The sequence below is a fragment of the Lissotriton vulgaris genome, chromosome 12 (assembly GCF_964263255.1).
Source record: "Lissotriton vulgaris chromosome 12, aLisVul1.2, whole genome shotgun sequence".
NCBI classification, from domain to species: Eukaryota; Metazoa; Chordata; class Amphibia; order Caudata; family Salamandridae; genus Lissotriton; species Lissotriton vulgaris.
Genome location: NC_141700.1, coordinates 715,701,831 through 715,717,023, shown reverse-complemented (window position 1 = coordinate 715,717,023; position 15,193 = coordinate 715,701,831). Strand labels below are relative to the sequence as shown.

At 43.8% G+C, this 15,193-nt stretch overlaps 1 protein-coding gene across 1 annotated transcript in view; it reads left to right on the top strand.

The window, feature by feature from the left end:
- LOC147678098 (hydroperoxide isomerase ALOXE3-like) overlaps positions 1-15,193 on the top strand; it is a 319,605-nt gene that overhangs the window by 100,915 nt on the left and 203,497 nt on the right. The window contains exon 4 of the mRNA XM_086945959.1: positions 4,775-4,897. Coding sequence (XP_086802085.1) covers positions 4,775-4,897 — 123 coding nt within the window. The remainder of the gene's footprint in view (positions 1-4,774; positions 4,898-15,193) is intronic.

The following is a 15,193-nucleotide window of genomic DNA, read 5'->3' as shown; positions in this document are numbered from 1 at the left end:
TTTACTGCTATGCATTTATATGCGATGAAATTATCTCGCACCTTCTTTTCTGTATTCAGAGATATTTCATGTGTAATTTTTTCCCAAAATCATTCATTGATTGCATATGCTATAATTTTGAATGATTTCTATGCTTAAAGACGTACAGTACCGAAATTACCACGTATTTCAGATACGCCATTTCAAATGCATATATGCATTTTGGGGTGGGTAATCTTACACATGCATCTTTTGCTATAGTTTTAGTAAATTGATGGACATAAATTCGTGGAGTGGGTGTCGCGTTCTAATCTAGGACCCTGATCGATACTGTGACCTTATGCCCCTATACAGCTATAATCCCTTTGTACCCCTATATTGGCATAACCGATCAAATGCAATATTCAGAAACTCGTCTCTGGCCTCACACGATCAGAGCCACATTTCAGAATCACTTCCTCTGCAGATTCCTTTGCAGCTCATTAGTGCAAATGACACAGCAGAAGCCACTATCTAAGATTCCTAGATTACACTCCGAGTTCTTCAACAAGATAAAAACTCAGCAACCTGGGAAAGCCCCGCTTGCTATGTTTTGGTTAGTAATCGAACTCTAATGAGCACTGAGAAACGATCACTTCCTAGTGACATCTTTATTGACGTCTTATGTCCAAAACCTACGTCAAATCAGGCACCTTTCAGGTATAAATTTTACCAAAGTTGCCTTAAGCAAACGCTGATGCAGCTGATCCTAACACGGCTGCTACTATCGCTACTGCTATCGCTGCTAACGAGCGAACGATGGTGTGGTGAACACAGGAGCTGAACAGCTGTCCCCTTCAAAGCCCAGCAGATGCAAGCTGCCCGCGGACGCTGCCCCTCCTCCTCTTCCTCGATGCGCTGAGAGACGCTGTCTTTTCTCCTGCCGAGAAATCCAGCTCCGGCGTTTCCAGCCTACTCTTGCGAGTGACTGGGATATTGAGTCCCTGGAAGGAGATACCAGACCTCCAACAATCTATTTCAGAGGTATGGTGTTGACTAAACCCTTATAGAGAATTCTTGAAGCAAACCTTGGCAAAACCAACTCAACTTAAAGCTACTTACTTACTCCCCTCCCAAGTATTAGGCTTAGGTCAGGTACACTGGGGTAGGCGTAGTTAGAAGCACCAGTTGAGTACGTTAGCCTATTGTATATATGAATGTATATATGTTTTATTCATTTTAAACCATTGTATGGCTAAGAAACCATATCAATGCTTTTACAGTATTATTTCGCAATCCTCATTTTACTGTACGCACTTTTTATAATAACTAGTGTTGCAATTGTGGCAATTTATTTCTCTTGTACGAGAAGAAAGACTGTTCAATAAATAATACCTTTTTATTGAAAACGCCGGTCTCTCTATTCTCTGCATATTGGTGAAAGTAATCTGCACAAAACTGACTGAGTAAAATAACTGTCTATTGTTTCACACGACTCTAGAGATTGACTCTTATTCTAAGGAGCAAAGTTGTCATGTTTATGCGGTTGTTGTAAAACTGAATCCCTTCTTGTCTGTACCAGGGAAGCTGATCACTTACTATTTCTGTCAAGAAAGTTTCCAGTGACCTCTGAGCTAGTTGGTAACTACCCCAATTAAGTTTAGCATAGTCAGTGGAGACCTGGAAGATCGGCACTTCTACGTCCATACTACTGTTTATGTTATTCCAATGCGCAGGGTCTATTGGGAAAATAGGAACTACAGTGGAGAAGTGTGGCTCAGGGGTTAGAGGCGGCAGACCCGGAAGCTGAGATCGGTCCTGGACCAGGGTTCAATTCCCTGCCTCGGCGGGTCTTGGGCTCAAAAATTCCACGGACTCGATAATTATCGTTCCGGTTCCTACTCGACTCACGGATTCACACTCTGCGACTCTGGGCAATAGCTTGCTTAATCTCCACTACGGCCCCTCGCGGCGGGATGCCTGGCTTTCACCTTGTGGATACCCTGCTGGGGTTATCTCACAGGGGAATACCAGGACGGGTTCCCAAGGCAAGCGCCTTGATGCCTTTGGGTGATACGTGCGCTATATAAATCGCAATACATTTACATACATTTACACTACAACAGGAGACTTTAGCTGTCTTGTGGGCAATTCAACATTTCAAGATTTTGTAGGCCATTCCATTTCTTTTAAGGACACATGACCAACCTTTGGTATGAATATTTACATCAAAATTCATTCTGAATCTAACTCCTAGAAATAAAAAGTGGGTTGAGGATTTGTCAGATTGCAGGTATTACACTGAATATGTATCAGGTACAACCAACAAGGCTGTGTTTCCTGTGTCCAGACTTCATGTAATTTGGGGAGTGCACATGTCAGGTAAAGATAAATTAGATGGACTTTATGCAGCTGGTTCGTTGAAGGAAAATGCTTTGGATACTAATGAATGGATTCAACATAATAATGAGGACAAAGTCCTTAAAGTAGTTTCAGAGTATTTGGTTAACGTTTGGTCGGATTGTACGGATCTACCCAGTCCAGGCAAAGGCTTTTGGAATGTGCGGGACAAATTAAGTTGTGTAAGTGGAAACGTTTTCAGATGTTCATAACAATGCTTCCTCTGGGACTGAGAGGAAATGTGATCAGTTATTTGACTCTTGAGAAACATGTGAGTAGGAGCATAACTCAAATCAGGCTGTGGCAGTGGGACTGGTGGCTGGTGTGGACCACTAAGTTGAAGACATAGTAAAGGACAGTTAGTCTTGCACCTGAACTCACAAAAAAAGGTCAGCATCCACCACTTCTGGCTCCTGTGTAATTTACATCTGGCCAAGTTGGGCTTAGTCTTTGTAGGTTCTTTTTATTTGTTGCCCCAGAAGAAATGTGAAGTCTTGTGGCAGTAGAGTACTTCCAAATGGTCATCATCAAGTTTGTCGGTGCTGTGAAAACAAGAACTGTAGTTGACTTCCTTAAAGAAGAATTCACCAGGAAATGTATTCCATTGTTTTTAGTCAATGACAATCTAGTTCAATCTCTTTCCTAAGAGATACATGAATTCTTAGTATGGTTATTTTTGTCCATTTTAACACTGCTCTTTATTCTCCACAAGCCAACGATTTGACTGAACAAATGAATAGAGTGGTTGAAAATTGTGAACAAAAAGAAATTTACCATGGAGTCTCAATTGCAGAGATTTGACAAGAAATTTGGTGTGACCATAGAGTCACTCCGAATTGCATTACTTTAGAATCACTATGTTTCTCACTTAAGTCACGTTGCCCTAATCCAGCGTGGTTATTACTTGGAATTACATGGGTGACAAAAAGCCCCTTCTTGAAGATGTCATTGCTAACCGATGCAAAATGTACCAGAAGTACAAAACCAGGCATGATTCCAAGTACTTTGGCACGTCTTGTGACTTGAATATAGGTGACTAGGTCTGGCAAAAAGCTGGGGTTTGTGAGTTAATCCACTAGCAATTTAATGGGTGCAATATGAAAGGTGAAAAAAAATGTTGTGATGTTGGATTTTGTTGACATTAGGAGAATGTCCAGATTGGTAAAAGCTACAGTATTGACCAGGTGTAATTGAAATTTCAAATTTTCGCTAATTCTGCAGGTTCATATTTAATATTCAACTGTAAGCTATAAGTACCATTTTTTAGCAAATTATATTTGACTTCTCTCTCCTTTTCTTTTCTCTAATGATTTACTCTCCTTTCTTCCTTCAAGTATAGTACCCTAATGGTTAAAGGTGCTACCAGCATTTATTTGGTGTTTTCTCCTTGTGCTTAACATCTTATTTGTAATGTGTTTGTTTATATTCAATAGGGTCAAAGTGTGTTATAATCCATTTGTATTATACAATTGCATTCTTATTGTTTTGGAGCCATGTCGTGTCACAGTGTAGGTCACCATTCACTGGAACCAGGTTGATAGTAGAAACAGTTGCCTCTGGGGTGACCTGCGAGTTGGCTTTCCTTGTCCACCACTTGTAGATTAAAATATCACATACCTGCATGTGGGAGTCTCTGGTGTCATTCTTAGAGTGATACTTAACAGAGTGCCGCAGCCTTTAAGTCACACTTCCACACAAGAAGAGTGTGTTTCTTGTTTTCATTGACTAGAACAGCTACCTCAACCTTTTTGACAATTAGACCCTCTTTCACGAGAGTCTTGAAGATGTAAGTTGTTCTGCAGGTGGAAGAACCTATAGAAAAAAATTATCTAACACCTCATTCCATTCAAGAAAACCACTCCTACATTAGCCTACCACAGTGATTTGATATATCAACAATAGCGTTAGTGCTGGTCAGCCATTATAGTGTCTGGCTAAGGCAAATAAAAACCTGGGGGAGGCTTTTAATAAGAAAAGCATGTATGGTTCGACTTCATTAAAGAGGAGCCTCAAGTCCAGAAGTTAATAAGAAAGAGGCGTAGCCTAGGCATAGCTATGACAGCATGGTTACTGTGAAGTGGGGAGGAGATACCACACTGGGTATAAAACAAGCTTGACAAGTAAGAAATGCAAGAATATTGGGCAGCACGTCCATAAGAAAGCCACTAAGATGGACAAGAAAGAAAGCACGCACAGAAACACATGTGCCTTCAAAAACACACACATACTCACACCACACATATTTTCTTTTTTAATTACTTGGTTACCTGCAAACATTCATTGAATATCAGGACGTAACATAAGTGGCAGTCATGTTGATGTGCCTCTGGAGATCAGGCTTCTAGAGCATTTTTCAGGCTATGACATTCAGTGACCTCTTTCTTTTGTCTCTTCTCTCTTTTTCGAACTCTGTCAGGTGGAAAGTGTTCCATGAAGGCATGCCCAGATGTATTGATGTGGATGACGTCAAGGAACTAGACTTGAAATTGAAGTACTCAATTACCAAATTCACAAAGTTTGCAGTACATGACATTGTTTCGTAAGTATTAGAGGTCTTTGCGATTAGAGCAAATATATGTGGGATTTTCAAAAGAAGCCTTACTCTCTATAGCAATTGGACTTCCTAAACAATAGGGAGATTGTCCTCTTGCAATTGAGCTAATGTATGAATCAAAAGGGTCAGCTGGGGTAGCCAGGGACAGGTCATTAATCTCATCATGGGGCAGCGGGGAGTCCGCCAAGGATGTGTTTTGGCTCAAACTCTTTTGTATATCAATCATATAGAAGAGGCCTTATCTGCCATCCCAGCGGATGCCCCGACCCTAGCAAAGCAAAAAATACCTACCCTCCTATTCGCAGACGACACGCTTCTCATCTCAAAGACTCCAAAGGCCTTGCAGAATCTATTAGACCCCTTAAAGCTCTTCTGCGGTGGGGGCTTGTAATTAATGTAGCAAAAACCAAGCTCATGCTCTTAAACCCTCACAAATCTTTTAAGGGTAATCTGTTTCTAAATGACGTCACACCGTAGAGAGTCACTTCCTTTGACTATCTGGGAGTAAAACTTTTTGAGGATATGACCTGGAACCACAATCTTAACAAGACCTTACTCAAATTGTCCCAGGTGACTGGGGTCCTGTGTAAAGAACACCGCCTCTCCCACACTAAGCCTGCTGCCCCAGCATTAAAATTGTATAGTTGCAAGGCCGTGAGCAGTGCCTTTCATGGTGCTGAGCTTTGGGGGATGGCACAATCCAACAATTTGGTATCCCTGGAGAACAGGTTCCTTAAAAATGTGTTTTCTCTCCCATAGAGTACTCCCACTTGCCCATTATTGCTAGATATGGGTATCAAACCCATAAGCGACTTAGTGAAGCTCTGCCCTCTATTGTTCTGGTATCGGCTGGTATCCACCCCGGAATTATCACTGTATGCTACCGCCTTCCAAGAGATTTGCGCCCTGGATTCCATGCATAAAATTGGTTGGACAAAACATGTTAAAAGACTCCTGTCACACATAGGTTTAGAGGGACACGATATCCGCTCTCCATCTCCCCTCACTAAAAGTCAGATAATAATCCCCTATTGGGAAGGGATTGAGCACTCTGCCGTTTTAGCTGGCAATCAAGTGCGACTGACTGAGGAATTTAACGATATTAAGTGCAACTGCACCCTTGAAAGTTACCTTGATATTATCAAAGTGCCGACCAATAGAAAATATATATGCAGTTTAGATTCGGCAGTCTGCCCATTAATTTATTCACAAATCTATGGCTGTCTAACAAAGCATTATCAAAGGGCTGTCCCTGTTGTCCCTCTCCACAAGAATCTATTGCTCACTTCCTTTTTGCATGCAAATCATACACTAAACACAGGAGTAGATGGCTCTCTCCTGTTTGCAAAGAACTGAGCACTCGAGATCACAGAGAGGCTCTGCGTATACTAAAATCTGACGCAATACCTCTATTTGTGTGTGCTATTGCAAAATACCTGGGAATTGCATGGGCAGGCGGTGAATCCTTCCGGGCCTAACTCTATGACCAGCATTTGTGTCTAAAATTCCTATTAACATATTGCTGTCAGAGCTGATAGCAAATTTGAAAGAGCAAGCAATATTGTTTAGTATTCTTTTAAGTTTTTTACCGTTTAGCAACAAATGTTTACAATATTTTAATGCTTGTATTTTATAGGCAGATGATTGATCCATCTCCTTGATATATTCATCATTGCCAAGAATCCATGTGGGAAATGCTGTCTTATTACAACAACTAATGTAACATAGAGCACTTAATACAGCTCCACCAGAACTTGGCTTAGATAGAATATGTATCTGCAAGTCTGCCTATATTTCAGAATCGGGATGGTTTGCAATTATGAAGACATTGAGATGTATATACCTCCCGTAGTTTATTTTATTTCTATTTTTATCCTTGCAAGTTTTTACATTTAGTGCTACCTTTTAAAATTGTACAACTTTTATTATTGAAGCACATGTTTTGATGTATATTGATATACCTGCAATTCATTCTTTGACTCTGTGTCTTTTAAGGTAATGTTTACCGAAATAAAGATTTGAATCAAAAAAAAGTTTTCCTTTAGAAAGAAATTCAAAATCTTTTATTCTGGCTGTTAGGCGAGAGGGCGCAGCACAGAGACAACTAGCACGATATAGATTGGAAAAGGTCGCTATATTGATACAGGCACACATCACATCAAAGAACATCCCTAGGCAATTTGCTTTACAAAACTACAGTCCTCAGTATTACATCAAGCTTCATCTACCATGTATCCTATCCCTTACCCCTAGAAGTTCCCCATCACTTACCCCAACTGTCCTACCTGCCCTGTATCTACATTCTATATTCTGAATTATCCATAATCACAACCTTTAACTTCCTGCTTTCAGCAACTGTGAACCCACTCCCCGTCTCCTCCTTTAACCTGCTTTACCCACCCCAACAGCAATAAAACGATTGAACCACGCCAATCCCTGGGCAAACCGCCAGTGCACCACCAGTGCATCTACAACAGAATCCACAACAGAATCCTCGCCAACTCCAGCAACTCCAAAGAAGTCTTCAGTGTCATCCAGGAATTCATCAAACCCTGCAGCAAGGCCAGGGACATCACCATGTCCCTGGACTTCTACAACAAACTCAAATCAAACTTCCACATAAAGATAAAGAACCTCTACAACAACTTCAACTATCACATGCCCGACCCCGCAGTCAGCCCATAAGGGGACAATGCCAGCCAGACCACCATCTCCGCCTGGACACCGATCATTGCAGAGGAGAACGCTGCAACCATGGAAAGCATCCACTCCGGGGCCCCTACAGACCCCTGCTCACCACACATATACCACAGAGCCACCACCACCATCGCACCCGTGTTGCAATGCATTATTAATACCACCTTCGAGACCGGCTCCTTCCCCGATGACTGAAAACGTGCAGAAGTCAGGCCCCTGCTCAAGAAGCCCTCGGTGGATGAGACAGACCTCGAGAACTACTGGCCCATCTCGCTCCTTTCTTTTGCAGCTAAAGTTGCCAAGAAGACAGTCAACACAGAAATGACAAGGTTCATCAAAGACAACGCAATACTCAACCCTTCCTAATCCAGATTCTGAATCAACCACAGCACCAAGACCGCCCTACTCACTGTCACCGGTGACATCTGCACTCTCCTCAACCAAGGCCACACCATCCACTTGACAGATCAGCAGCTTTCAACACCGTCTCCCACGGCACACTTGCAACCAGACTACACTACGCAGGTGTACAAGGCACCGCCCTCGACTGGATCAGATCGTTCCTCACCTGCAGAAGCCAAAGGATCACACCCCCACCCTTCCTCTCCAAACCCACAGAAATCAACTGCACAGTCCCACAGGGATCATCACTCAGCCCTACCCTTTTCAATATCTACATGGCTCCCCTCGCCGCCAACGTCCAACAGCGCGGCTTCAGCATAGCCTCCTATGTCAACAACACCCAGCTCATCCTCTTACTCACCAAGGGCCCCACCACCACCTTCCAGGTAGGAATGCAGGACGTCGCAGTCTGGATGAGCAACAGCTGCTCAAAACTCAACTCAGAAAAGACGGAAGTCCTTGTCCTTGGAAGTACCACTGCGACATGGAACAACTCCTGGTGGCCTACTGCCCTCTGCAGCCCCCCGACTCCCACGGACCACGCAAAGAACCTCAGCATTGTACTCTACTCCTCCCTCTCCATGAATCAACCAGTCAACGCAGTCACCTCCAGCTGCTTCAACACCCTCCGCATCCGCTACAAGACATTCAAATGGATCCCCCTGGGGCAAAGAAAACAGTCACCCACACACTTATTACCAGCAAGCTTGACTACGGAAAGCTCTCATGCCAGCATCAACAAGTCCCTACTCTGCAAACTCCAGACAATACAGTACACCGCCGCTAGACTCTTCCTCTGGGTCCCCAACACAAGCTCCACTGGCTCCCCGTCGGGAAAAGAGTCACCTTCAAGATACTCACCTACACCTAAAAATGCCTACACAACACCGGACCTCAATGACAGAATCACCCTCCACATACCCAAACAAAACCTGCTCTCGACCAACCTCCTCCTCACCGAAACCCCCCTAATACACAGAGCCAGAGCAGGGGAAGATCCTTCTCTTACATCGCAGCCAAGACCTGGCAAAAGCTCCTACCAACATCAGATATACCCCCTCCCTGAACACATTCAGGAAGTCTCTGAAGACCTGGCTCTTCAACTAATATGGATCTGCTGACCACCCCACAGCTCCTTGGGACCCTTACGGGTGAGTAGTGCGCTTATAATTCCCATGATTGATGATTGATTGACCTGCCTATAGCGACATCACCCAACCCATTGCACACCTGATCCAACAAAACATGTCAGATATCACACTGCCCCCCAAAACAATCTGGGTTGGGTAGGCAGTTTAAAAACATCCTTGCATCCTAACCTATACTACAAGCACCATCTACAACACTACACAAAATGGTAATGGTTAGCTCAACTACCCCCTCCTTATACCCCACTACCCTCCTCAGCCTACTAGGGCTTCCCAAAATGACATCACAGTCCTCTGGAGTGCGCCATCTGCCCAATATCCGATGGGGCACACCTCCCCGGGTTGGCTACCCCACTAGCTACTATTGAGAGAGAAAGCATGGCACATAGTACTGACAAGCTATAGTGTGGAAAAGGCCACATAATTCAAACAAGTGCACATCACAACAGAGAACATCCCTAAGCAGTTTGCCTTACAAACCTACCATCCTCACTAAAATCAAGAGTCGTGTACCATTTAACCTACTCCATCGCCTAAATGTCCCTTAACATCACCTACACCAACAATGCTACCTGCCCTGTATCTATCTACATTCTGTATTCTGAATTGCTTATAACCGTAACCTTTAACTTCCTGCCTTTAACAACTGTGAATATACCCCCAGGCCCTCCCCTCAGACTGCTTCCCCTAGCCCAAAGGCAATAAAATGATTGAACCACACCATCCTCTGGGCAAAATACAATCTAGAAAAAAAACACTAACTGGGTTTTTCTCTCCAAAGATCACCCCTTCTTTTAACTCTCCCACTTCTGTTTCAAAACTTAAATATTCACTGTTTCTACCAGTTCTCCTAGATTGACTTACATAGTCGTACCCCATAGCCTCTCCCAAGGCCTCCCTCATCTGCATTATGTATAAGTCTATGCCATCCTGACTTAGGTACACCATCCTAGCAGAAAAAAACGAACTTCAAAATGTGCATAGCCCCCTGTTTATCTTTCTTAAGGCCTTATTAGTTGCTACTGGCCTATCCACTCCTGCCATTCTCTCCCCTTCATCAATTGCGACCACAACAAATGTTCCCCACCCACTTTTCTTTAAATTGCTTCATTGCCTTCAGCAATTCCAAACCTTTCACCCACCCCAGGTTATTCTCCCCCAGTTGCACCACTAGAACATTGAGACAACTTCTTCCATCCAACAAATTGTTTAACACCATCAATAGCTCCCACCACAACAAACCCCCTTTTCTATGCAGAAAAACCCAACTGAGTTCCATGTTGTCTGTTGTAAACTTTAATTCTGCCCATTTCACAAAAGAATGACCCACAATCCTTCCAAGATCGTGCTAAAAACAGCATATGTTCAATTAGACACAAAAACTCAGTTCCCCTCATCCTCTACCACCCTCATGTATCATTTGGAGCAACTGGAAGACCACCTACCCAGCCCATTATCCTCTCAGCTGGCCAACCCCTCTTGCCTGCCTCCGTAGCTACCTCTATGTGAAAGAAATGTGTGCCAAATTCTAGCGGTGGTAACCCCAGCCACCCCTCTGTGTTCCATAATATTGCCACCATTTTGAATGAAATAACAACTGACCCATCCTTGTGCATAACAATTTTGTCTTCCACCCTTCCTCTCTCCCTTCTGAACTTGTACAATTCACCTGGTATATTCTTTGCACAGAATATTTTGCCACTATAATCATCTTACCTTTTGCCCTTTGGTCTGTTTTGGACTTACATAGTCATATAACAATCTGGTCTCGTTCTATTTCTACACTGTCCGAACCAATTCTTCCACCGCTCTTTATCCCCAGAAGTTCTGTTACCCAAAATGTACTGAAACATTTCCAGCTCATTAGTAACACGAAAAACTCTGCCTCTCAGGCGTTGTGACACAGAGAGGCCAACTCTCTCAGCACCTTCTGTAAAACTGACCACACTAGTGATCAAAGTTACCTCCCCCATCCTAGCTCTCTAGCCCACCCTTTTAATAACCTCATACCCAACTCACTGGTCGATGGTGTATATTCCCAGAGCAATTTCCCCACATACGCAATGCCTACCAACTTACCCGAGATTGTAACCCAGGAATGTCTTGTCTACCAGATCCATGATAAACTGAACCACATCTTCGCATCTAACCACTCCTTATCTACTCTCTTCTGAGCCGCAGACACCAAAAACTCTGTCCAAGCTTGTACATATGCTTGCCTTGTGACTGCACTAGTGACCTTCACACCAAATGCAGCATGCTTTGATGCCCTTCTGTCATAGCTCATGTGGCATCAGTGTTTTGTCTCCATATGCTCCCGTAGCTAGCCCACGGAACCTCTGCCACTGCCACTGCAAATGAGACAGAGCATGCACAATATTACTGTCCATACCGGGCTTGTGCCTTGCTCTAAAGATAATATTGTTTTGTTGGTTTACCAATACAAATACTCTCGATAACTTAAGCATCAACACATTCTTGGCCAATTGCCTCTTCACCACATACACCACAGTCAAATTGATCACCCCATACATAGAGGGCCACCACCAACAGGAAGAACGCCAGAAAAGCAATACTCATCCAAACAATTTTCCATGCCTGTGGCCACTGCTCAGTGTATCAATGTCATCTCCAATACAGGCCAAAACCAGCACCCCGCCGCATCCAGAAACAACAGCATTTCCCATTCCATCATGTCCTCAAATCTCTCCAAAGGAATGATATTAAATTGCTCCAAAAATGCTCTTCACATCTTCAAATCCTCCTTTATACCCACTGACAATCTCACCTTGTGATGCGGCATACCTCCCCCACCAAAGCCAGGCCCAGTCTCCTGCAGAAAGTCCTCCATGCTTGGACCACCATGCATGTAAAATTCAAACGTCCTAGCAGGACCTGCACCTTCCCCAATTGGACATTTTTTTTGGTCAACATGTTGTCCAGAAAAAATATCATTCCCCTTTGCTTGCCCTATGGCAGCTTCACTTTCACCCACATTGTATCTATTTTAATCACAAGGAATGTCATTGTTGTGTCAGACCCTAAAGTGTTATTGTCTGCTCATGTTTCCGTTACATGGATCAGCAGCTCCCATCTGCTGACAGTCCATGGAGCCACAAATAAGATGTTGTCCAGGTAATGCATCGCTGCTCTTTTACCTGTCAAAAACATGAAAAGCCACTGGAAAACTACCCTGAAAAACTCAAACAATGTACATGAGATGGAACTGTTAATGTTATGAACATAGAACATTTCTCAGGGGTCTCACTGATACTTGGTCCTTTTAAACCAACAAAGAAGAAATTTTCACAGAAGCTGAAATATAAAATACATATTTATTAAACCTCAGATGAGGGAGACTACGTCACACAGAAGCCTTAGCAAATGAATTAGGCAGTCAAAGGAGTACAGAAAACTGGGGCCTTATATATGCTTAGGGTTACATGGTCAGCATAAGACCAAGGGGCAGTCCTGGCTCATGTAAGCATGCAAAATGCCTAATATGGACATCCAAGATTTGCTTGCTCAACAAAGTGTGAGCTAACAGAGGCTGTTTTTGGCAAACACATCCTGACATTTACAGACTAGAAACAGTTGCAAGGACAGCTACAGGCTCAAGTGAGCATGTGCGAAGGTGGAAGATGCTGAATATAGTGTGTTTCTAGGCAGATTACAGGAGCAGTCAACACTGAGGAAGGACAGAGCACATGGCGAGCACGTGGCAGCACATGGCTAACTAAAATGGCTGCCAGAAATACAAAATGGCTTTCAGCTCATGCTAACAAATTCGTCCAATATTTAACAGATGGTCCTTTTAGCATGAGCTAAAGACATTCCTATAATCCAGTAGGAACATAGAAAATGTTTGCATTTTAATTTTCATAAATTTATCAATTTCCTAATTCATTGTTAGGTGGGCATTTTCCATTCTAAACATTTCATTAAGCGGGTATATATAAGCATAAGCAGGAATTCAAAGAGAACGGAGCATCGGGTCATCGTTGACATACAGATAGCAGGAGAGAGTAATGAATTTGATTACCAGGGGTCACCAGGTGCCAGATTCTTGGAAGGGGGCAGAGGTAGTAACTGTGTTCAAGAAGGGGGCAAGAGATGACCCTGCGAACTACAGACCTATCAGTTTGATAGATATAATTCAGAAAGTGGTCGGCAGGGTCATCATTTCAAGAGTAGGAGATTGGATGGAGGAGGCCAGTATTCTTTCCCACCTCCAAGCGGGTTTCAGAAGAAAGATAGGCACGATGGACCAGGTCTTTCGCTTTTTTGTTATCTATTGGAAGGCAGTTACCATCAAGAAAGGCAGTTTATACATGGCCTTCATAGATCTCAAAACGGCTTTCGACCTGGTCCCCCGGGCAAAATTATGGGAGATCCTAGGAGAGATGGGATTTCCCAGTGGTCTCCTGAATCTAATCATAAAGCTTCACGAGGGGAATTACGCGAGGGTCAGATGGGGATCCCAGGGACAGATAACAGACAGGGTCCCTGTGAGGAGAGGAGTACGCCAGGGCTGTGGCATGGCTCTGACCCTTTTCTCCCTATTCGTGAATGGAGTGGTGGACCATTTGAAGGGGGAAGAGACGGATGCCCCATCCCTGGCGGGGGAAAAAATCGACCTTACTCTTCGCTGACGACACCTTATTAATCTCCAAATCCCCAGGGGGTCTGCAAAAACTCTTGAACCGGTTTAGCTCCTTTTGTACCATCCGAGGCTTAACCATCAATACCTCGAAAACCAAACTGATGGCACTCTCCCCCTCTAAAAGATTTAAAAATATTTTCCTGCTTAATGGTGTTCCTCTGGAGTTGGTCGATTCATTTGACTATCTCGGTGTCCGGATAAATAGTCGAATGACTTGGAAGGACCACTTGGCCAAAATGTTACTCAGCCACCAAAGGGTATCCGGGGTGACTTTGAGGGAGCTCCGTGAGTCAAGTAGCAAACCTGTCTACCCGGCCATGGCGATCTATGAGGGTCAGATCCTTCCGGCGGCATTATATGGCTCCGAACTCTGGGGGTTCGAAAATGTTTCAGAACTATCGACAGCGGAAAACAATTTTCTAAGGAAGGTGGTGGCTCTTCCTGCTTCCACCCCACTGATCCCCCTGAGACTAGATCTGGGCAGAAGAGCACTAAAGGACCTGGTAAGGCTACGCCCGTTGCTCTTCTGGACTCGCTTAAGAAGAACTGAGGAGCTTGTAAAATATGCTGATGGGTTGGACGATCTTCTTCAACTGGACACAGGTAAAAAAATAGGATGGCTGAATAAATTGAGAGACTTGGTTCTTAACCTGGGGCTAAGGGATGCTTGGGAGTCACAATCACCGCCACTCAAGGAAGTGATTAAAAAGCTATACTGGGACTGGGTGCAGAGTAATGCACTGAGGGTTACGGATGGGGGCCCACTCACGGACCAATTTTTGTTATTTAAATGTGTGAGGAAATTGGAACCCTTCCTTGACCTGATAACCTAACCTCTTGATCGAGCGCTATATCTAAAACTGCGATATGGGACGCTTCCGGTGCATGACTTCACGACGAGGTGGTCGAACTCTGGTGCCCCCCTGCATTCATGCCCTGGCTGTGTAGCACCAAAGGAGTCTGTGGCCCATCTATTTTTTGCCTGCCCAGCTTATAAAGGGGCGCGGAAATTTTGGCTGAAACCTGTTTGCAGGGAATTGGGGTTGAGGTGCCATACCCAGGCACTATGTGTACTTTCTACGGACTCTTCATCTTCCATCATGATATGCGGGGTGGCAAAATTCCTGGGCAGTGTGTGGATGACGCGTTCCCGTTTACTGAAATTGCATTCGGGGGGACCTACGGTCTGATGTTGTAGCTGCTGGTAGCAAATCCGTGACTGTGGTGTACCTCTTTTCTTTTATTTGCATTTTTAATAATTTTAACCGGAGAATTGGAAATGTATATTGTATATGCATTCTTTTATGGTGATCAATTTGCCGAATAAAGATATATTAAATAAGTAATTACCACTATTACAAACAGAATTAT